Genomic DNA, 25414 nt, shown 5'->3' with positions numbered 1-25414 from the left:
ATTTAAGACAACTTTCTCAATGAGCTTAGACAAAAAAAGAAACAATAAACCCAGATTGGAAACAGGGTGGTAGTTGTCAGGAACGGAAGGATCTACTGAAGGTCTTTGTCAGACTGGTCAAATAGCCTTTTTCCCAGAGTGAGAGGACAACATTGGTTGAAAGGCTCCGATTAACCATTAGTAGAATCAAAGGGAACAAGTCGTGAATTGGTAGCTTAAGCTACAAAGAGGGACTGGAGTTGCATGAACTTGCAGTTAATTTCATGGCTAACAGGACAGAAGATAGTGCTGCCAAGGACAACCATGAAAACGAAGACTATACAGAGAATAATGAAGGATTTACTGAATATTTAATTGGAGGAGTAACAGCTGGTAACATAGCAAAGGATTTACTATACTTGCACAGATGTCATGAGGGATTAGTAGCAATATATCAAATCCATGAGCCTTTATAATTCTAAAGTGATGAAATCAAAATACTACAATAAATACAATTAAAAAACAATTACTAAGGCCTTTTCTGTAGGATTCATCTAACAGCCTTCACAACTGGGAATCCCAAGTTACACGCTCAACATGCTCAACAAAAAAGGAGAAAAAGGAAAAACACAAAATGCCAACATGTTTTTGATTAAAAAATAAATACATAAGTAAATAAGAAAAAGACAAAATGGCCTTTTGCCAAACAATGGCAACCTAGACATAAAAATGTGCCTCAAGGGGATGGAGTTGAATTCTAAATCTCAAAGAGATTCCACAGGACAGTCTAATCAAACTTACTGTTGAATCGGGAATATTTCACAAACAGTAAGGTGAGAGACCAAGATGACTGCTTCAGCATGAGGACATGTGTGACCTCTCTCTGCATTTTGCCATTTACTTTCTACCATGCCAAAGCACCACGGGAAGCCTACTCGTTGAGTGGTTTTCCTCAATGACTCCAGGTAGAGATCATGGTGTTAACTTGTGCTGCTCAGGGCGAACCGGCTGCTCATAGTTGGGAGAAGAGCCTGAACTTCATGAGTGAAGTCGCACTTAGCCCTGCAGGTCCCATTACTCTCCAAATTAAGTCAGAACCCCAGTCAGGTCTGCAAGTTACATCATCCCTAGCAGAGGAGAGTGGGTCAAAGGGTGAGGTTTCCCCTAGAATAATGTCATTATTAGTGTCTTCAGATGAAGAGCCAGTTGGGGAGAAGCCAGAAGGACAGGCTGCGGCTCCTTTGGATGGTTTATCTCCGCTAGTCAAGCCAGAGAAAATTACCCTTGAATCAATATGGCAAGTCCTGGAAGCCTCGCACACTTTGTCTTCTAAAGTTCTACCTGCATTGACACAGAATGCTTGTAGGATTCAGACTTGGAGGTGAATACTGCTGCTATCAGCGGTAAGCTGACGAACCTGGAGCTTCAGTTGCAACTCAAAATGCTGTCATGCAAGATAAAATGACATTTGAAGTTGAACACTCTCCATACCTATCTTAATATTAAACCATGTCATCCAGTGATCACTTTATACCAGATGATCTCTATCAGAACCACTCTTTCCATTTGTAAGCACTAACCCCCACCCCCCCTGTTTACTAAGTCATGCGCTAATGCCAACACAGCCCATTCACTTTGTATAGGCTGTGTCGGCATTGCTGTGTGGCTTAGTAAACAGGGGGGTTTAGTCCAGTATGGTCCCCATCCCTCTTAAGTTCCATTACCAACTGCTGGAATAGTTCCCCCTGTAGAGAATCCAGGATCTCCCTACTGCTAGAAGACCCCACAATAGGGATACCCAAATGAACATCTGGCATATTAAAAGTGAAAGTTGAAAATTTTGAAAATTATATCAAAGGATTGAACTTGAGGTTATTGAAAGGAGAAGAAAGGAGAGAAAATGGACAGGAAACCTTGGCAAGAGAGTTAAGACAACGAGGAAAGCAGAAACGAGAGACTAGGACCAACACAATTAGAAAAAGTCAATGGCCAGACAACAAAGGTAGAAAAAAAAATGAATTTTATTTTAGTTTAGGATAAAGTAGTGTGGTAGATGTTCAGTGGCGGCCCTACCATTAGGTCAACTGAGGTGGAGGCCTCAGGCGGCACTCTCCCCTTCCCTCTTAAACCTTCTTCCCCACATTTACCTTATTTTTTTAATTTCCAAAAGGCGGCAGTGGCAGCAATTCCCAAAGGCTGCCCTGCCGCTGGCTTCTTCTCCCTACTGTGGCCTGCCTCAACATAACTTTGTGATTCCTCAGAGGCGGAATGCAGTATAGCAACGAGGCTGGTGCTGGCAGCGCTGTGGCAGGGCATCCTATGGGAATCGCTGCCGCTTTTTGGAAAAACAAAAGGGTGGTAAATATGGGGAAGAGGGTTGAGGAGGGAAGGGGGGGGGGGGGGGGGGAAGATGCCAGACCAGGACTGGGCAGCATCTTATCCCTCCCTCAGGTGGCAAATTGCCTTGGGCCACCCCTGGCTGTGTTAATAAAGTTAATAAATATAGAAAATGGAAATATGGCGATATCTTTATTGGACTAATTTTTTAATTCATTTTTTGACTGGTTGGAGACCAAACCCTCCTTTCTCATGTCAGAACAGACTACCATAACAGCAGCACACTGCCCTGACCTCAGGAAAGAGGTTTTAGCCTCTGAAAGCTAATTGAAAAATGTGTTTAATTAAATAAAATGGTATAATCATCATATTTTCCACTTTTTATTTGTATTTGTTAACATATAGTAACAAACATACAGGCATATTTTCAAAGCACTTAGCCTTCCAAAGTTCCCCACCTCCCAACCACCGGCTCTGACACAGACCGTACAAGTCTGCCCAGCACTATCCCCGCCTCCCAATCTTGACTAAGCTCCTGAGGATCCATTCCTTCGGCACAGGATTCCTTTATGCTTATCCCACGCATGTTTGAATTCCGTTACCGTTTTCATTTCCACCACCTCCCGCGGGAGGGCATTCCAAGCATCCACTACTCTCTCCGTGAAAAAATACTTCCTGACATTTTTCTTGAGTCTGCCCCCCTTCAATCTCATTTCAAGTCCTCTCGTTCTACCACCTTCCCATCTCCGGAAAAGGTTCGTTTGCGGATTAATACCTTTCAAATATTTGAACGTCTGTATCATATCACCCCTGTTTCTCCTTTCCTCCAGAGTATACATGTTTAGTTCAGCAAGTCTCTCCTCATACGTCTTGTAACGCAAATCCCATACCATATAGTGTAATGAGCAGAATATGTCAGTTCTTGAAATGTTTGTCTGCTATCTTTATATTTGGAGTTTGACTGTAGCTTCTTGGGTATTCAGTTTAATATTTGTCCCCATTTTTAAATTTGTGGTTAGTTATTTCATACTGGATGAGAGTCTATCTGTACGCTATGTATATGAAACAAACATGGCTTTCTGTTATTATTAACTATGCAGGATGCATCTGTAATAATCTGGTTTTTTAGTTTTCCAGTAGGGTTTATTAATGTTCTACCATCCGTTGCAGTGTTTGTGGTGCTGTGTTTTCCTAAGTAGGTGCTTGTTTTATGACTTGTGAAAATTAAGCTGCTATTATGTTATGGTAGAGTTGCTCTTTAGGTCCTGAGTGACACTGTAGTGTTTTGTATTACTTTAAAGTATGTCTGGTATTGGATTTTGGATTTCAATAAGTGACTTGTCCAACATTTCAAGGAGCAGCAGTGGCCTCCCCGTTTCTCAGCTTGCAGCTCTATTAGGTTCAACTAATACGATAACACATATCTATATTAGCTGTACCTGATCTTTGGTAACTCAACTGCTTACAGCTAGCTGACATGAAGGCTGATGGCCATTTGGCAAATTCCCCATCCCGCAAAGATTTTAGTACCTTACCTCCCTTCTCTAAGGGGGCGATACTCCAACCAGCACAGTACCAAAAGCATTGAGGCTGGCAGGCGCAGGGCCTTATGCTTGAAACAAGAAGTTTGGAGGGGAAGGAAGCAGGCAAGCCTTGGGGCATGCACAGATGGTCAAGGACCCTGCTGTGCCGGTTAGAGTATTGCCACCCTGGGGAAGGGAGGTAAGGCACTAAACATGTTGTGGGGGGCAGGGAGATGGAGAGAAGTGCTACAGACTACATGGGAGGGGAGGAGAGAAATGCTGAGCACCATATTGGGGGATTCAAAGGTAGGGAACGATACTGGATGCTGTGGGGGGAGTGACTATGGGATGGTAGGTAAGGAGAGATGCTGGAACTGGGGGAGGAGCATAAGTGGGGTTGGGGATGGAGTTTGCCCCCTCCAAACAAAAATTCCACTGCCCCTGACCTAAACACAAGACGTAGGAGTACACTGAATGACATACCAAATTCATTTGAGAGAGGAATTTTTACAATTATAGGACAGTAATCACTGAAACTTCATCTGCAACCAAGTACTAGGAAAGTTTTCTTTATTAATTCTTGACTGAATTAAAAGGACACTATAATTATTTATAAAATGGAAAATACTAAACAAACATTGGTGATTTTCAATTGTGGTAAAGTATGAAATATACACAAACTGAAGTAGGACTGACACATCATGAGCTAGTTTCTAATAAGCTGTTGAAGAACCTCTGTTTCAATTTTCATGTTTCTACTAATAAAGGAAAAAGATTATAACAAACTATCAGTCTTTCCAATATGGCAACAGAGGTGTAGCCAGACCTTGATTTTGAGGGGGCCTGAGCCCAAAGTGGGGGGCACATTTTGCCCTGCCTCCCTGCCACTCTCTACAATCCCACATACCTGGGCTGGCAGGGGTCCTCAAGCCCCACCAGCAGAAGCCTTCCTGTGGCGATACTCGGCACCGCGCTGCCTGCCCAGGTTTCCCACCCCAGCGCGCATGCTCGGTTTTAGTGAAATTGAGCATGTGCGAACTTTACGCATGCTCAATTTCATTAAAACCAAGCAGGTGTGCGAAGGAGGCTTCTGCTGGCGGGGCTTCGGAACCTCCGCCAGCCAAGGTATGTGGATTTATGGAGAGCACCAGGCAGGTGGGGCAAAATGTGCCAGCCAAACCAGCAGACTTTGGGGACCTGAACCCAAAATGTCCCCCAAGTTTTCCATTTCTTTTAATTTGCTAATATTTAATCTTTTCTTTAAACTTTAAATTTTTTTTTTTTAACTTTCAGGTTTTTTTTTTCACATTTCAATTTCCTTTCTACTTTATAGCCAATTTATCTTGTTGTGTTGCAAATCGCTTTAAGTAATATATCAACCAACTATGAAAGGTAGTATATCAAATGTTATAATAAACTAAACTCAGAGGGCAATATAAGAGTCTGAAGATTCCTTGTAAGAGGGCACCATTCCCTCCCTCCCCCCCTCAAAAAAAAAATCATCATCATTTTGGGTGAATGTTCCCTCCCCAACCTTGCCCAGGAAGTTTAAATATTCAACTTTACAGTACCATCAAAGTATCGATTTTCAGTTTAGTATTACATTTTGTTTGAAATTATTTTTTACTGCCCAAAATGCATGCCATGATTAAGCATGATTAATTGCAATTAACATTTTTAATCATTGCCCACCCCTATTACAGAGCGTTATTGAACTCACTTCTCTGGCAGCACAGTCATGTGGTGCTTCTTCTTTATTCACTTTTCCTTTTGGAAAGCCCCAACCAGACTTGGCAAGATAGCCTTGCACCAGCAGTACCTGCAAAATCCGAAGAATATTCAGTAGTAAAGCAGCCACTTTACAGACACTCCAACATCTATATGTGGAAATAAAGAACGTAAGTTGTAGGAGATTTTTCTTTTATACACCTATAACCAATTTATTCAGTTAATCCAGCATTAAGGTATCAATTGTTAGTCTACTTGGATATGTAGAAATAAAGGCCAACATGGCAAACACACAAAATGAATGTCTACAGAAACAGAACCATTCCTGTGGCACATGTAGCTTCTTTCATAAACACAAATGAAATCAGCAGCAGAAGTAGTTTAAGTCTTGATATAGCATTATTCAAATAATATATCACAAAGGTTTATGGTACAGGAAGGTTACTCAACTGTAACAGGTGTTCTCCGAGGACAGCAGGATATAGACCACCACATATGGGTGATGTAATCGACAAAGCCCCAGTACAGACGCTGCCTAGCTTTCAAAAGATTCTTGGAAGCTTTTTGCAGGCCTGATCGTGCGTGCATGTGTGCATTCCATCTGCCCAACTTGCGCAGGACCTGCAGTTGGATAAAACAGCATACTTTTTGCTGGGGATGGGTAAGAAAAGCCCCCAAATCATAAATAACCCTCAGGAAGGTAAGACATCAAATACCCTTGTAGAAAAGAGAAAGAGTCACATCTGGAGAGCCTTGTATACCAATACCTGTACTATGGGAACCAAATTTCAAGATCTAGAGGCTGCAATGATAGAAGTGGACTTTGATTTAGTGGTGGTCACAGAGACATGGTTCACGAAGAGCCATGACTGGGCTGTAGTTATACCTGACTATAATCTATTCAGGAAAGACAGGGTAGGAAAAATGGGGTGGGGTGGAATTATATGTTTAAAATAATATTAAAGTGACAGAACTGCAGGACGTGAGGGGTAAGAAAGAAGCACTGTGGGTTAAATTGGTAACAGGGAAAGGAAAGTGTATTTATATTGGTGTAATATACAGGTCACTTTCATAGTCAGAAGAAATGGACAGAGACCTAATTGAAGAGATCTACAGAATAACTAGGAAAGGGGAAGTATTACTAATTGGCGATTTTAACATGCCAGACATCAATTTGGGCTTCCCTGCTGTGCGGTCATCTAGAAGCAAAGAGATCTTGGCTTCTCTACAGGCAGAATTGTTTCAGCAATGGAGAAAGGAACATATGTGGGATAGAGCTATCCTAGACGTGGTGCTCACAAACGGGGAGAATGCTTCTGATGTTACTGTGGGAGATCATCTGGCATCTATCAATCACTGAATGGTATGGTTCAATATGAAGACAAAGGAGAAGACGGCTTATTCGAGACTGAAGGTCCTAGATTTCAAAAGAACTAACTTTGCCGAGATGGGGGAATTTCTCAGGAAAAAGAGTTGGTTGGATGGGAACAGCTAAAGGAAGTAGAACAGCAGTAGGCCAAACTGAAAGGAGCTATCTTAAAGGTGACAAACCTTTATGTTAGAAAATTGCATAAAAGTAAGAAGAAAAGAAGGCTGCTCTGATTCTCAAACGTAGTAGCTGAAAAGGTAAGGAAAAGAAGGTTAGCCTTCATATGTTACAAGATGACTCAGAAAGAGGAGGACAGGCAAAAATATCATGAACAGCTAAGAGAAGCTGGAAAAGCTGTCAGGAATGCAAAGAGGCAAATGGAAGAAAAGATAACCGATACGGTAAAATTGGGGGACAAGACGTTTTTCAGATATTTAAACGAAAGAAGGAAGTGCCATAATAGCATTGTGAGACTCGGGAGGGGGGGGGGGGGGTATATGTAGAAGCTGATAAGGATAAAGCTGAACTGCTTAACAATTATTTATGTTCTGTGATCAAGGATGAAAGGCCAGGGGGTAGGACTGCAGAAAACAAATGCAAATTGGGATGGATGTATGGAAGACCAGGACTGATTCTCACTGTGTTCATGAGGAGTTAGCTAAACTAAAAGTAGACAAAGCGATGGGGCCTGATGGGATACATCCAAGGGCGCTCAAGGAACTTAGGAGAGGTTTTGGCAGCTCCATTGTCCAAAATCTTCAATGCTTCCTTAGAGACTGGAGAGGTCCCGGAAGACTGGAGAAGGGCAGATGTGGTCCCTCTGCACAAGAGTGGAAGGAGCAGGTTGAAAATTATAGACCTGTCAGTCTGACCTCAGTGGTGAGGAAACTTATGGAAACACTTCTAAAGCTGAGGATTGCTGAGGTTTCTAGAATTGAATGGAATGCAAGACCAGAGGCAGCATTGGCTTCACTAGAGGCAGGTCGTGTCAGACAAATCTGATTTCTTTGATTGGGTGACCAAACAGTGAGACTTGAGAGCGCACCAGATGTGGTGTACTTGGATTTTAGCAGAGCCTTTGACACAGTTACACAGGCAACTCATAAATAAACTGAGTGCCCTCGGTATGGAACCTAAAGTGACTGACTGGGATATGTAGGAGTATTTACCTGCGATCTCTCATTTGCTGGTCTTGGCCTAAACAAGCCTGAACCATTCTCTTATAACCAATATGGATTCTATAGCCTGTGCCCTGAATACATCTGTAGCCATCTGAAACCAGCTTTTCTGCAAAAGGAAAATTACTGCTGAGCATACCAAAATGACTTCATCCAAGGACATAGTATTGCTTGCTGCAAACTAGCCTAGTTATCTCCTGGGAAGAATGGAGAAGAGAGACACAGATGGCTCCAGGAGTATGGGATCAGTCAGGGAGGTCTGCATGCCATAACAAAGGCCTCTCTTTATGACCATGAATCTGGCTGGACATTATTACACCATCTGTGATTGGTCCACAGGTATCACCTGACCGATGGATAATGCTGGACTGAAGGAGGACAGAAGAGAAGGAAGACCAGAAGACTTGCTGGAGGTTAGAAGCTCTGAAAGAGAGAGCAAGAGACTGATTTCCTACACCAGGGAACTGCAGACCTTTTAACAAACTGACAAGGTTAATTCAGCTACAATACATGGACACCCCGAAAGACTGTGCCATCTGCATCCAGAATACACACCTTGGACTTTATTCCTGGACTGAGAGACTCGCTGTGGCTTCAGCTCACATCTCAGAGAAGAAATCCACTTCTTTACCATTGGAAGTCTGCCATAAAGACGGCAAGGTGAGATAACTGGATATACTACCTATGGTCAGAGGGATAGTTAGTCCACGGGTTTTTTTTTTTTTTATCTGTGATAGATTGGTTGTCAGGACTGGTGGTCAGTGAATTCTTGCTGCAAAGTGTTTTGCACAAGTCAGGTTAGTGGTGTATATTTTCATAATCAGTAGGATATCAGTTTTGTGATCACTCATTTAGATAATCCGTTTAGATGATCATAAATCATTGTATCTATTTCTGTAATTGCTTTGCATTTGCTATATTAGTACATAAGTACATATTTTTCTATTCCTAATAAAAAAATATATATCCCATCTGTGGCATTGTTCCTTTCATCAGCACAGCTAGCTAGCCACAGGGCCAATTAGGTACAGTCATCCCTGTGCAAACAAGTCCAAAATAATTGCTTTTGTGGTGATATATATATTAGGAGTTTATCCTTCTAATATATCCCTACATCTTGGGGGCTTTGTCCTCTTGTGTATATTTATACAGTTAAAAACTGGTTAAATGGAAGGCGAGGGCAGTGGTAAATGGCACTTGCTCTTAGGAAAGGGATGTTATCAGTGGTGTACCGCAGGGGTCGGTCCTCTGGCTGGCTCTCTAACATCTTTGAGAGAGACATTGTGGAAGAGCTGTCTGGTAAGGTTTGTCTCTTTGCGGATGATACCAAACTCTGTAATAGGGTGGACAGCCCGGAGGGTGTGGATAGCATGAGGAAGGATCTAGTGAAGATTGACTAATGGTCCAATAATTAGCAACTAAGATTTAACACTAAGAAATGCAGGGTCATGCACTTGGGTTATAAGAATCCAGTGGAACAGTACAATATAGGGGGTGAAGTGCTTCTGTGTATGAAAGAAGAGCGGATCTTAGGGGTGATTGTGTCTGATGACCTTAAGGTCTCCAAACAGGTAGAAAAAGCGACAGTCAAAGCCAGAAGGATGATTGGCTGCATAAGGAGAGGGATGACCAGCAGGAAAAAAGAGCTGGCAGTGCCCTTGTATAAGTCTCTGGTGAGGCCCCATTTAGAGTACTGTGTGTAATTCTGGAGACCGAACAGAAAGATATAAACAGGATGGAGTCGGTCCAACGGCTACGAAATTGGTAAACGGTCTCTGTCATAAAACAAATACAGACAGGCTTAGGGACCTCAATACGTATACGCTGGAAGACAGGAGAGAGGGGATATGATAGAGACATTAAAATACCTCAGTGATGTTAACATAAAGGAGGTGAGCCTTTTTCAAATTAAGGAAAACTCTGGAATGAGGGGGCATACAATTATGTTAAGAAGAAATAGGGTTAGGAGGAATCTAAGAAAATACTCTTTCACAGAAAGGGTGGTGGATGCATGGAATGGCCTCCCGGTGGAGGTAATGAAGACAGGGACTGTGTCAGAGTTTAAGAAAGCGTGGGACAGGCATGTGGGATCCCTTAGGAAAGAAAGAGTTGGTGATTACTGAGGATGGACAGACTGGATAGGCCTTTTGGCCCTTATCTGCCGTCCTGTTTCTATGTTTCCATACCGAATGCAACTCCCAGGGAAGGTAGGTGCAATGTGGTAATCTATGCCCTGCTGTCATCCGAGAACACCTGCTACAGGTGAGTAACTTTGCTTTCTCCAAGGACAAGCAGGACAGAGAAATTACCAGAGATGGGAATCCTAAGCTACCAGGATCATTGAAAAAAAACAAAAAATGGTCAATAGGAACTTCCAACAGGCAAGGCCAATCAGAAACCAATTAAACAAATGTGAACTTATACTTTTGTAGTGTAGGTGCAGCCTGGAACAGAACCGAATAAGCATTTATACAAGTTCTGCAGAACAGTCTGACCAAACCAGCTGTTGTGTTGGGAATCCTGCTCAAGGCAGTAACTGAAGACCACACTGCAGCTCTGCATATCTCCTCAATGAAGGCTAATCTCAAGTAGGCAACTGAAGCAGCCATGGCTCTGAAACTGTGAACAATGTCATGGCACTCCAGAATCAGCCCAGTCCAGCCTTGGCATAAGTGAAGAATATGAAGTCCACTAGCCAACTAAATAAAGTGCATTTACCAATGGCTGCTCCCATCCTGGTCAAAAGAAACAAAAAGCTGGGTGAATTGTTATGGGCTTTAGTACACTCGAGACAGAAGACCAAGGCTCACTTGCAGTGCAAGGTGTGCAGTGCACTTTCACCAGCATGGGCCTTAGAATTTGGGAAAAAAGTTGAAAAGCCAACTGACAAGATTAAGATGGAACTCAAACACCACCTTAAGAAGGGTGTATGCGAGAACACTCTGCTATTATAAAATTTCACGCAAGGCGGATCCACTACTGAAGTGAATGCTACCAAAAACAAGACCTTCCAAGGTCAGACAGGTCAGATGGCAAGAGTCAAGTGGCTCAAAAGGAGCTTTCATCAGCTGGGTGAAAATGACGCTGAGGTCCCATTACATGGTTGGAAGTTTTGATTGGGGGGTGGGGCTTTATCAAAAGCAAACTCTGCATAAACTGAACTAGAGACTGTACAGAGATAAGCTTACCCTCTACAAGATGACGGTATGGCTATTCCGTCAGGCTTTTAATCTTCCAAGTTAGCTGCTTGTAGGTTATTGAAGCTGGTTCGAATCCTACCCCCTTCTCCTTCCTCCCCTTTCTTTGATTTATCCCAGTATGGATACGTATTGGCTCTGTTTGTATGTGTGGTGACTACTTTCTTATCAGAACACTGTAGTCCCTTTCTTGTTCTTATTTTTATTATTGAACTAGAATTGTAATCTGCCTAGGTCTACGTGTTATTTAAGGCGATATATCATGCTACTGTAAATAAATAAATAAAATATCATCACACTAACGTGAACCCTTACAGAGTTGGTCTTTAGACTCGGAGAGGTGTAGAAAGTACTCAAGCAGTTTTTATGTAGTTCAAGAAAATGGTGCAAGGGCAAGACCCTAGATCCTGACAGCAACCCTTCTCCGCTTAAAAGTATAAGACTTCTTAGTGGAGTCGTTCCTGGGAGCCAGCAGGACCCTGAAACACCTCACACAGTCAAAGGGATGCAAATTCTATGCTTTCAACAACCAAGCCGTGGGAGCCAAAGATTGGAGGTTAAGATGAACAAGAGATTCCTCATTCACAACGACGAGGGTTGGAAAACACTCCAAGGTTCTTTGGAGGTTAACTACAGAACAAGAGAGAATCATACTTGTATTGGCCAGTAAGGCACAATGAGGATTATGGTGCCCTGGTCCTGCTCGAGTTTCAGAGTCTTCCCATCCGGAGGTATGAGAGGATATGCATACAAAAGGTCCTTCCCTCAATTCAGGAGAAAGGCATCCAACACTAGTTTTCCACATGACCCAAGTCTGGAGCAATACTGAGGGACTTTGTTGTTGAGACGAGTGGCAAAAAGATCAAGCGAGGAAGTGTCCCACTCTGGGAAGATCTTTCAGGCAACACCCATGTTGAGATACCACTTGTATGGCTCCATCACCCTGTCCAATCTGTCCACCCCGAGTACCATACCATGGCTGGAGGTCCAGTGCCACATCCTGACTGCTTCCAGACACAAAAGGTAGATCTTGTACCTCCCTGCTTGTTCACATAGTGCATGGCGGTGTCACTGCTTTTGCTTGGCTACTAACTGGTTGAGCTCCATGGCCTTCTCTAAAGGCCGAGTGTCTGCAAGCTCCGCTACATTGCGGGTCAAGTTCTTCAGGTAGAGCCTCACATAACATACCATAACACAGGGAGCCTAGTGCTGGCCTCTCCTCATAACTTTCTTGTTTTCTGAGCAGAATTTGTAATTTTAACTATGCCACGAAACACCTAGCCACCTGCCTAGGGCTACCCTGTCACCACTTAGAGGGTCTATCCCAAGCACAACTCAGGTCCGTCTGCACCTGCCACTTATGCTCTACACTGGCACCCTCCTCCCACCAACTTGGTCACAACCGCCTCTGAGCAAGTCTCCCACTCTCAAATTATCCCTGGTCCCACAGTTACCAGAAAGCACTCACAGACCCAACACACAAACCACCAGGATTCTTTATCAGTCCAGACAGGCAGAGGAAAGAAACTGAAAATGTTTTATTGTCTTTAAAATACTGAATGAACAGAAAAAGTGCAATCAACAAACAATAACAGGTAACTGAAATATGATCAATTATAAAACTAAACATTTGTTTACTTTCTGAAAAGTACCTGGGGAGATCAAGAAATATGCTGCTCACACATTATCAAATATAACTGATCACTGGCCTTCAGCAAAGAGATCTTTCTCTCTCTCTTTCCCATGGGGGCAAAAGCTAGTACACTCCAAATAAAATTGAGCTCCTGGGCCAATCAGAGCCCAGAACAAGAAGTTTGAAAGTATAATGCAGACTGCCTTTCCAAAAGACAAACAAAGAAAACAGTCTTGGTTCTGCAGCAGCTTCAAAATAAACATGCACCACCTGCTGGCCAAAGTAGAGAAATACACTTCAAGAATTAATTAAGGCAGTCACAAACTAGAATTATGTATATCTTTTAGTGTTTAATGCACTGATTTTAAGATTGTATGTAAATTCCTCTGAATGCAAAAGTTTATATTATTGTAATCTGCTCTGTAATTCATGTTAAAAAGCAGAAGAATACAAATACAATACAATATAGAGCTGGTAGGACTATATGCAGGAGATAAGCACAGAGCCCTGAAAAACCTTCTTCCCAAAAAGACTCCAGAGTCCAAGCATCCCCACCTGGAGGTGCTGAAGCATGGGTCTTTGAATTAGCTCTTTTGAAAGCGGATTCAACCACAATAGAATAGTGATGAAGCTGCTGCTTTTTGAATCTGGGAGCCTTCTGGATTTGTACATACAGTCTGCCTTCTTAGGTACAGGCTGTACAGAAAGTGGGGGGTCTCCGAATTCCTCATCTATGCTGCCTTGAGGATGCTATGCATGGGTACTGTCACAGATTCCTTAGGAGGTGGATCATAATCAAATACATCCAACATCTCGGTCATGGGTTCGTCCTCAACTTCCAAATTAAATGGGGTGACCTCAGCCATCTCCCTTAAAAAGTTGACAAAGGAGAGTTCCTCTGGGGGAGACTTTCTCCTTTCCTTAGAAGGATCTTAAGGCAGACCAAGGGATCCCTCGTCCAACAGCTCCTCTGGTTCCACCTCAGACTCCTAAGAGCAGTCCAATCTGACTCAGCAAAGTACTCCTCATGGGATATCCGAGTCTGTGCCTGCCTTGGACCACTGGACATATGACCAGGCTCTGGGTGAGAGTGCAGAGGTATGGGATCTCTACAGAACTCTGGGGTCACTTCCACCCCAATGAGCTGGAGAAGAGCACCAGATCAGTCAGCACTGGCTCCAGTGCCTGATGGGGCACCAGTGTTAATGAATGCTTGACAGGCAGGGCATGGGTCTCCAGAATTTGCTAGGATGCACTCCAGCTCTTCCTATAAAATGACCTGGAACCACTCCTCAAAAGGCAGACATCTGTATAGATTGAGCTGGTACCAGAACAATAACAGTCTTTGAAGACGTAGGTGCCAGGGTCCCAACTTCTTGGAAACTGGCACATTGGCAACACTTCCACAGAGGGGGAACAACCCTCTTGGATGCTTCTTGGATACCAGTGAAGCTGAAGTTCTGGAGCTCCTGGTACCATGCTCCAAAGATAATCGATGTCAGTGCTTCTTTGCCTCTGTTCGATGTGTAATAGTGGATCCTTAGGTGCCGACAAGGACAATGTAGAATCCTCATTGTTCCTTGGTGTCACATCCAAATGATGCTTGCTCTGAGCAGGCACTACAGATGCTCAGTGCTGGGACTGGGGTTGGGGGGAAACCTCCCTAATGCAAATGTATCCCCAGTGTTCAATGCAGCTGCTAAAGTTACGGGGCCTGATGCCTCCAATGGCAACGGACTAGACTTAACTGTGCAAGGCCTCTCAACTCGAGTTCTTTTCTGCATTTTAGAACAGAGTTTGTAACAAGAGAACTGGTGATCAGGGACCAGGCACCAGTTATGAGGGTCAGTCACAGACATGACCCTGCTGCCCCTGGAGCACTTCTTGAAATCACTGGGAGTTTTCTGGGACATGGTCAGAAAATTAGCCAATGCAAAGTCAAGCAGCTAATTTTTTTTTTTTGGGGGGGGGGGGGGGAGGGGGGGGGGGAAGAGAGAGAACAGGCAAGGGAAAAGTCCCAACTGGAAGCTCAGGCCTAAGTGGGCCACGAGCTGTGGAAAAAAAGAAAACAAAAAAAAGGAAACCTAAAAGTGCCAAACATCACTAAGAAATAATGGGAAACAAAATAAAGTAAAAGGTCCTGCACTACTCACACAAAGAAGGGGCAACAAAGGCCAAGAAAAAAAAGTTTCACAAGGAGATTGTGGTAGACAGCAGAGAAACATATCTGTTTCACTCCACAGGAAAAAAAAAAAAAAAAAAGACTGTGGGTCATGTGCGATTCAAGAAAGCAAGAAAGTATGCATGATTGGGCCTGCCAAAAGCTTCAAGAATCTTCTGAATGCTGAGCAGTGTCAGTATTGTGGCTCCGTTGGTGATCTCACCCATATGTGGTAATCGCTCTGTCCTGCTCATGTTCAGAGGAATAAAATAATATACAATACAATAAAGTTACACAATTACACAGTAATAAACATACCCGGCTCATAAACCCAATTTCTCTTGTGACTCTGGGCAAGTCACTTAACCCTCCATTGCCCCAAGTACAAAATAAGTACCTATATATAATACGTAAACCTCTTTGGCTGTCACCACAGAAAGGTGGTATATCAAATCCCATCCCCTTTCCCTTAATTTTGTTGAATTGCCTCAGGTGAAAATGTTTGTTGATCAAATTGCATAAAGGAAGGAAAAAGTTACAGCTGCCTCTTGTGAAATCAAAGTCTAGACCTCGACAGGACAATGCAGTAGTAGATAACACTAGCCATCTTGATAAACATTTCTGAAGCCAAACTGGCACAACATTTAAATCCCCCAAACCCAAAGTGCTAAAGTTAGAGATAAAAAAGCTGAGTGGTTCAGGTGGAATTCTTCTATGAATTTTAGGTCACATTTGTGAAGTTAAAATTACCTGAAAGTCAGCTATTACATTTAAACTATCCGTTGGTACATCTGATGTTGTTCTGTACCTCTGCTAGACAGAAGAGGTTTTTAAACAGTGACTGAGCTGCCTGTTGAAGGAGAGGCTTTGTGAAGAAAAATCCAGACATAAAACCTTGAGAGGTATCCTTATTTCCTGCCCAACACAGCCCCAGGGGTCACGGGTGTGGAATGCAGACTCCCACCCACTTAAATACCTGGGTCTCTGCCCAGATGGCACCCCAGGGCTACACATGTATAGATGCTAAATGTCTAATAAACTTCACCATAGCCCTTATGACTTAAGAAGGGGGATGTCCTCCACCTCATCAGAAAATATTTAGCCTGAGAATTTATGCAAAGGCGGCTCGCACCTATACCAGGATATATTTTCTAAAAAGGTCTACAACAGACCAGAAAGCAAAATTACTTACTTGTAAGCAGATGTTTCTCAGAGAAAAGCAGGATACAAGGCTTTACATCTGGGTAATATCTGATAGAGCCCGTTTGGGAACACTTTCCAGCTTATTTACAACAAACTTCTGAGAGTATTGCACTGTGTATGTATGCATTTATTTATTAATTTACCACCATTTTGAAGGAATTCACTCAAGACGGTGTACAGTAAGAATGGATCAAACATGGGCAATAGGCAATTACAATGGTGAATGTAGGTCCACTTACGGAATTTCAGGTACTCCTTCAAGAAATTAAAACAGATTTGAAAGTGATTCAGACTGAGCTGAGCACCACTGGCAGCAAATCTCTGTGGAGAAATAGCTGAATTCGGAAGTTTGTTTGGAGGAGCATATGAAATCTATCACTAACCTGGACTCCTCTCTACAGGAATGTAAAACTACTGATCAGTATCTACTGAACAAAGCTGAAGATATGGAGAATCACTGCAGGTGGCACACCTGTGATTCGGGGGGGGGGGGGGGGGGGGGGGGGGGGGGGTGCCGGATACTGAGGACTACATAAACTATGAAGCCATAATGCAGCAAATTGCGAGTACGCTTCTCTCTGATACGCTTCTCTCTGATAGTGGCTCCTGATACCGTAAGATTGTTTCTGTCAGTCCTGCTAGCAAGATATGATGCATGCAACTTCCTGCCTGCCGCTGCTGCGCAGGACCTAGCCAGTTATATGTATATCTTGTAGAAGACAACTCCAAGGGGAGGAAGGAGGGTATCTAAGGCTATATATCCTGCTGTCCTTGCAGAACACTTATAGGAAAGTAAATTTGCTTTCTCAGAGGACAAACAGGATATCATAATGTTCATTCGGAAGTCGGCGTACGCCTCTCCGGTACTATGTAAGCCACACTGAACCTGCAAATAGGTGGGAAAATGTGGGATACAAATAAATAAATAAGCAAGCAAGCCTTACATCTGGGACTCCCTATCTACAAACCGTCTTCCTACTTACAAACAGTCTTCAACAAAGAGAGATAAATATGCAGAAGACCTTGCAATAGGCAAGGGTTAATAACAGTGGTAAACATCCAACAAGAACGTATAACATTTTTTGGAAGGCACTCTGCAACAGAATAACTAGGTCTAGAGGGGCGGAGTTGGATTCTAGACCCCAAAAAGATTCTGAAGGACTGTCTGGCCAAATGACTATTGCATCAGGAGTCCTGTTCCCAACAGTAAGTAAATGTGAATGTGTAAACTGAAGACCATGTTGCAGCCCCGTAGGATTTCCTCAATGGAGGCTTATTTCAAGTGGGCTACTGATGCAACCATGGTTCTGATGTTATCAGCTGTGACATGACCCTCAAGATATTTGCCCAGCCTTGGTATAAGAGAAGGAAATGCTGTCTGCTAGCCAATTGCAAAGAGAGTGTGTTTACCAATGGTAGCCTCTATCCGGTTTGGGTCAAAAGAAACAAAAAACTGAGTGGACTGTATGGGCTTAGTCCACTCTAGATAGAAGGCCAATGATCTCTTGCAGTGCGCTTTAATCTTTATGGGCATGAGGTCTTGGAAAAAGTGTTGAAGACAGTTGACTGAGGGGGAAGGGACAACACGGACCAAGATAATCCGTTAAACTTTTAACTCTGCACAGCAGCGTAAATCCCCTCCATTTGGGCAATTTAACATACAGGGAAATCTATAGAGGAACACTTGAACATGGGAATGAGTATTTCACTCTCCTCTCATCATATATTGCAAGATTTTGCTTACCATCCCACTGGAGCTGCAAGTCTTAAGAAAGTTAAGATGGCGGAGACTGGTGTTCAGCCAGGCTTACCAGTGATGCAGCCTCCTACAATGGAATTATCACCAGATACAATGGTGAATGTAGGTCCACTTACGGAATTTCCTGCTTCCTTCCTCAAACAGTTCAGCCTTGTCACTTTGACATTTCTCAGCTCGAACCAAGTGCAAAGGGTCACTCAGAGTAAAGGTTGCTTGACCAGACAACAATCTGATCTCCAGCTGCCTGGCAAATCTCCTACTTGATTTACATTCGATGAGAGATAAACAGTCAAATTTTATTTAGAGGATACTCTCTTACAAGTTTACATTTCCAGTTGAATTATGGAATACCTGTATTTGCAAGTGATTCTTATGTTCGAGGGGATATTTGATTTTAATGTCTATGCTGCAATTTAGGGCTCTGCATGACTTGCTCCTCCCCATTGAGATGCGCCTGAATAGTGGTGCATTTTACCATCAGTTTGAGTTATTGGGAGGGGGTATAAGGGAAAGGGGTCATAGTCCATAGGATGTCTTATAATCTTGGCACTCTTGACGCACACTGCGAAGAATAATCCGAATCATAGTTACCCAATGCTACAGTCCACCTTGGGGTCAGCACCCAAGAAAAAGATCTAGGTGTCATTGTAGACAATATGCTGAAATGTTCTGCCCAGTGTGTGGAGGCAGCCAAAAAAGCAAACAGGATGCTAGGAATTATTCGGAAACAGCTAAGACAGAGTACTATAATGCCTCTGTATTGCTCCATGGTGTGACCTCACCTTGAGTATATCTCAAAAAAGATATGGCAGAATTAGAAAAGATTCAAAGAAGAGCGACTAAAATGATAAAGGGGATGAACTCCTTTCATATAAGGAAAGGCTGAAAAGATTAGGGCTCTTCAGCTTGGAAAAGAGATGGCTGAGGGGATATATGTCTGCAAAATCCTGAGTGGTGTAGAACAGGTAAAAGTGATTCGATTTCTTTTTTTTAACTCTTTCAAAAAAAATACAAATATTGGGGACACTCAATGAACTTACATGGAAATATTTTAAACACAGATAAGAAGGAAAAATTCTTTTTTTTTTTTAATATTCTTATTTATTGCAATTCAAACTATATCAAGGTACAGCCATCTCAGAGTAAACAATCAGCAATTACAGTGTTTGAGCTGCATGACTTTTTTAATAAGAAGGAAAAATTCTTAAGCTCTGGAACTTGTTGCTGGAGGATGTGGTAACAGCAGTTAGTGTATCTGGGTTTAAAAAAAAAAAAGGTTTGGACAAGTTCCTGGAGGAAAAGTCCATAACCTGCTATTGAAATAAGACATGATGAAGACACTGCTTGCCCTGGGATTGGTAGCATGGAATGTCGCTACTATTTGGGTTTCTGTCAGGTACTTGTGACCTGATTGGCCACTGTTGGAAACAGGATACTGGGCTAGATGGACCATTGGCCTGACCCAGTATGGCTATTCTTATGTTATGTTCAGATTTACCCACAACTGAATAGTGAGGAAGCTATAACGTCTGGCATCCCAAAGCTCACACTTGTACTTGCTTGAGGATTTTGTGAACAGGTGCTGTCTGTTTCCTTGGGGGGGGGGCCTTAAATTATAGGATGTCCAAAGTTTCTGCTCTAAGGAAAATGGACAGACTTAGCCACGACCCTAACAAAACCTTGAAATGAGAGCTGCTGTGGTAGAGATTTGCACCTCTTGTGTGGTGGGGAAGGGGTCTGAAGGTAGAACCAAGGATACTGCCTCCAAGACGACCTCAGGTTCTTCTTCAGATGCCCATGAGTGCTCAGACTGATAAAAATATTCTGCTGGAGAAGTTTGGATCTCTGTCTGCCTTGAATGACAGACCCACCAGTCAGGTCTGGACCTGTGGTATAGCGCCTGAGGTCTTCTGTGCACCAGAGAAACTTCCTCCTCCAATGGGCTGGAGATTGACACTGGCATTGTCTACATAGACTGATGCCCTCCTAGGCCTTGATGTTGATGTATCTCCTGCAGCGAATGGGTTTTGACTATCAGCTGTACTGCCTCAAGCTTTGGCAACAATGCACTTGAAGCCATTGCTTCACGCTGGACAAAGAGACGCTCTGTACAATTATCAAACTTCCTCATGAACTATTCCTCGAAGGCTGCCACTGGCAAAGACTAGGGTAATATAGCTGGGATGGCCATGCTCCCTTAAGACACAGTGTATATTGGAAGCTATGTCCCAATTCCATGGATACTGTTGCACCCCCTCTGATGTGAGGACTACTCATCCTACCTCACGTCAGGGATGTTTCAGGGGCTCCAGTGACCTCAATGCTCTTGGCACTGTGCTTCAAGAGGGATCGACATCGGTGCACCTTGGTCTCCACCTGTTGTACAGCATCTTTATCCCTCAGTGCTAAGGAGAATTAAGACAAATCCTTCCACTGCCTTGGGAGAGGATAAGATGACGACCACCCGACATGTGTCTATTGATGCTCTGTGTCAAGAGCAGGGCTTTTTTTGAGGGGGTACTGAGTACCAGCACCTTTTCCATTGTCTGCTAAAATTGACCCAAGGTCCCTAAGTTGTACTGAAAGATTTCAGGCACTACACACCAATTCTGCCTTGTCATAGATTCTGTGACTGGTTACAGGGGGGCCTGGCTATTGAGGGGTGGGTCTCTCAGTGATCACCCCACCCCTGAAGGGAGGCCTGGAATTTGAGCACTGGCACCTTTTTCGCTAGAAAAAACACACTGGTCAAGGGTGATCGATGCACTCGATGCCGATGCATCCCCAGTATCCGATGCAACTTCCAGAGCTATGGAGACTGGTGCTTCCAATGCCAATGCTGATGGACCAGACTTATTTGTGCCAAAAATCCTTTAGTACTTTTTTAATTGACATTTGTGAACACAGATTGCAAAAGGAAGAGTTATGATCGGTCCCAGGCATTGTAAAGCAAACACTTTTTAAAGCTGCTGGGAGCTTTTTCTGGGATGTGTTTGGAAAAACAGTCACAGCAAAATTGAACAGTTTTGAAAAATAACCCAGCCAGGTGCCCAAGGCCTAAATGCGACCTGAAATGGGACAGAAAAAAAAAAAAAGGAAACTTATAAAAGAATGATAGAGACACTGTCCCACTGTGTGAAATAAACAGGATTTACATAGTAGAGGAGAAATCAAAAACACTTGGAATCAATGACAACAAAAATTTTCACATGAGCTTACAGAAGCACAGAAGAGTTCAACTGTACTGCTCCACAGAAAAATGGTGATTGGCTAGGTCTTGCACAACAGTGGCAGGCAGGAAGATGTGTGCGTAAGCAGTGCAATGCTCTCAAAACTTTGTTGAAATGCATTCCCACATGGGCTCCATCAGATGACAACGCTATAGTATCCTGCTTGCCCTCAGAGAATAGGTTTTCCTCCAAGATCTGCCTGTATACATTCTGCATCATCCATCTTTCCCTGCATCTTCAGAGTCCTCCCTATTCTTTCTGCTGCAAAATACCCTCAACACAAAATGCTGCCACCACCATGCTTTATAATAGGGATGCTGTCAGAGTGATATGCTGCGTTTATTTTACACTATACATACTGTTTAGCATTTTGCTCTCTTGAGACCATAAAACCTTCTCCCACATGTGTAGGGTCCCCAAAGTGTTGCTGCGCAAATGTTACATGCACATCATATAGCTTTTATTAGTGGCTTCTGTCTTGCTGCTTTTATACAGGCCGTGTCTGTGGCGTAACCTTTATACTGTTGAAGAATAATGTTTCAGTTTCATTCAGCCAGAGACCTCTACAGTTCTTTAACCCATGGCTATGTACTCTGTAAGGACAGCCTAAATGCAGTATCTGGGTGGCATTAAACTGCTTCTACTTTAAAGTAATGGATCTGACAGTGCCTCTTGCTTAGACTACTACAACTTGCTTCTCATAGATCTCCCACTAAGCCATCTCTCTCCCCTTCAATCTGTTCAAAACTCTGCTGCATGACTTATATTCCGCCAGTGTCGCTATGCTCATATTAGCCCTCTCCACACGTCACTTCATTGACTTACAAGTGCATTCAATCTGCAGCTCCTCAGTATATCTCCACTGTTATCTCACCCTACACTCCTCAACGGGAACATCTCTCTTATTTGGACCCTTCTCCTCTAATACGAACTCCAGACTCCGCTCCTTTTATCTTGCTGCACCATATGCCTAGAACAGACTTCCTGAATCAGTACATCAAGCTCCAGCTCTGGCTATCTTCAAATCTATGCTAAAAGCCCACCTTTTGAGGCTGCTTTTAACTCCAAAATCCTATTCACTTGTTCAGTACCCAAGTCTGTTTTATAATTCCCACCTTAATTCCCTTATCCCTTATTTGTCCTGTTTGTCTGTCTTGATTAGATTGTACGCATTGTCGAGCAGGGACTGTCTCTTACACAGTCAGTGTACAGTGCTGCGTATGTCTAGTAGCACCACAGAAATAAGTAGTAGTAGTTAGTAGTAGTACATTGGTGGAAAGCTAATTTTAACCTACACCTTTCAATACTTTTATCCTGGACAACTCCAGCTCTACGCTCACTTCATGCAACAGATAACAGCTCGAATCTTCATCCAGAAGTATGAGAATCAGTTCACCTATCATTACTGAACAGAGGTAAACTAAGTTATTATGGCCTCGTTAAGAAAACTTTTGGAAACAGAACTACTCTGAGTTGCTATGACAAAGGGAATGTGAAGACTTATGTAATTAATACTTTTGGGTTTTCTTCTTTATTTTTCAATATTTCTGTAAATGTTCTTTCATATTGAAAGCCTAGCATATATTGTGTAGATCAGTAAAATATACTCCTGGTTTCAGTGCATTTTGCATTGTACTTTTTAGACACCAGAATGTGAAAAACGTACAATGGTGTGAAGTCTTTTACAAGAAATTGTATACAAAGCGAAATAGAGGTATGCTATGTTCCAGAAGCCTCTGGAAGCACACCTCTAGAGAACACATTCCATGGAGACAAAAAAAAAAAAAAAAAAAGACACACAAAATTGAATAAAAGAACCCCACATATGCTGAAATAGTCAAATCGGTTGCTTGATAGTGGTGCATTCCAAGCCAAATCTGAATTTATTCTTTGTGTCAGGTCTTTTAGTGGATATTTTATATCACACACTCTGAAGCTTAATTTTCATAGCATATGGATGTCTCAATATGTCCAAATGGAGTTCCATGTGCTTGAAAAGTCCAAATCCTGATTTTGGAAAGGCAGAAAAGGGACATCCAACACTGCAGTACATCCAAACAGGAAGAGGGGCGTACTTTGGGCGGGACTGGTGAAGGTCCAAAATCAGGATATCCAACAGTGATAACTGAATGGGAAGAAACGCCAAAGTCTAAAAAGAAGGATGTCTTAAGTTAAATCTGTTTCAGGTCACATCCAAGGTTTCTGCCAGGTACTTGAGACCGGCCTTGGTCACTGTTGGAAACAGGATACTGGGCTAGATGAACCATTGGTCTGACCCAGTATGGTTATTCTTATGTTACAAAAAGATGCTCTGATTGAGCAGCAGCCGACCACTGGAGGGATTAAGGCATGACACCTCAACCCCCAGTTGTTACAGTCCCTCTCTGTGTCCCCTGAAAATAAAACTGAAAGCGGATACCAGGCTCTGTGACAGCTTCAGGTATTATGGGCATTCTTAGCAAGTCTGAGTAGCAGCCTAGTGGTTAGTGCAATGAACTTTAAACCAAGGGACCCAAGTTCAAATTCCATTTTTTGTGAGCCTTCCCGAAACAGAAAAATATATACTGTACCTAAATATATATGCCACCTGCAAGTCTGAAGGCTACTGAAGTGGTGTATATTCAGGTACAGTATGTATTTTTCTGTTACTGGAGGGCTCACAATTACAAATGAGGGTTAAAGTGGAATTTGAACCTAGGTCCCTGTTTAAAGTCCACTGTACTAGCCACGAGGCTGCCCCTCTGCTCTGCAGGGATGTCTGTATGGCCATTCTTCTAAGAAGGTTGCCAGACAGATGTCCTTGTTCCGGCTTTTTTGCCATTCATATATTGGACATTCCAGTCTGTAAAATGACTGTTCTTGCTGGATGTCCTCAGAACACAGACATTCATCTCACGTATTTCCTGCTGGAAAACATGTGAAATAGAAGTCCGTTTTAGACACGAGTTACATATCTCTATTCTGACTTGGACTTCCTTTCGAAAATGCCCCTTCTATCATCTCTCAAAGTCAAAAGTTGATCTTAAAGAAACGGGAAAAGCCAACCATTTTCTATGTCACAATTTATTTCGAAGTATTTAATTCAGACTTACATTTTCAAGTGTTTCATCAAGAATAATTGCACCATACGTTGGAACTCCCATCTTGTATTCCTTCCACTCATCTAAAATCCTTTGCACATCTTCACCATCAGGCAGCAAAAATGGACAATGATGAAATAGTACAGTGTGTCAAGGAAATTCACTTTAAAAACCAGACTCTATTTATATCTATAATGACCAAAACAACAAACCTACACATCTGATTTCAAAAAGTACCATTTGTTTTTAGACTTTACTGCCTTTCCCAGTACCACAATAGCCTAGAAAAGAAGTGATCATGATTACATAAGAGCATAAAGCAGCAATCCTCCTCTTTGATCCCATGTTTAAGTACTTGATCTAGGTACACAGTGAATCTTATACCGTGCTATCACATGTTTTGTCCATATCCTAAAAGCAATTACTTACCAGCAATGTTTATTAAATTATTCTCTACCAATACAGCCCACAACAGCACTGGTATGATTCCATCAAATCTGAGAAAGTATTGAGATAACCTGCAAGGAGCAACAGTTACAACCTTAAAAGGCAAAAATGCTAGTCAAAAGACACAGGGAAAGAGGGAGTGAGTGCCAGGTTTCATATGGGAATTTGTACGTACATTTACTCAAGAGTAGACAAAGATTAACTTTCTAGTTCAACCAGCACATTTATTTCATTTCTCGACATGCCAGACTTCTTGTGTAGTTTACGCTATTTGGTGCCCTTGTTCTTTTGTTTATATTGGGAAGACCCCAAGATCACTTAACATTAGAATGATCAAGCACTGTAGTTGCTTACAGCATGAAGATGTGACTGCTCCTTTAGTCTCTCATTGTTGGGGTCCTATCATTCTTTTGGTGATTTGCAGTTTATAGCACTAAAAGTTGTATCTCGTCCCGTGCAGGGAAGTAATTCGAACACCCGTTTATTACGTACGTTACCCGTTTAAAACACCTGGACTACAACGGGAGTAAAATACTGTTTCCCACAACCTCAATTCATGTCCTCTAGTTTTCCAGTTTCCCCTTCTCTGA

At 42.6% G+C, this 25414-nt stretch overlaps 1 protein-coding gene across 3 annotated transcripts in view; it reads right to left on the bottom strand.

The window, feature by feature from the left end:
- The window catches only part of DCP2 (decapping mRNA 2), an 88124-nt gene that overhangs the window by 43918 nt on the left and 18792 nt on the right, over positions 1-25414 (bottom strand). For all 3 annotated transcript variants that reach the window (XM_030193488.1, XM_030193489.1, XM_030193490.1), the window contains exons 3-4: positions 24390-24517; positions 5560-5658 (exon numbers count right to left, since the gene is read on the bottom strand). In XM_030193488.1, coding sequence (XP_030049348.1) covers positions 5560-5658; positions 24390-24517 — 227 coding nt within the window. The remainder of the gene's footprint in view (positions 1-5559; positions 5659-24389; positions 24518-25414) is intronic.

Source organism: Microcaecilia unicolor, chromosome 2 (assembly GCF_901765095.1).
Source record: "Microcaecilia unicolor chromosome 2, aMicUni1.1, whole genome shotgun sequence".
In the NCBI taxonomy this organism is placed as follows: domain Eukaryota; kingdom Metazoa; phylum Chordata; class Amphibia; order Gymnophiona; family Siphonopidae; genus Microcaecilia; species Microcaecilia unicolor.
This window is presented reverse-complemented; position numbering and strand designations above follow the sequence as displayed.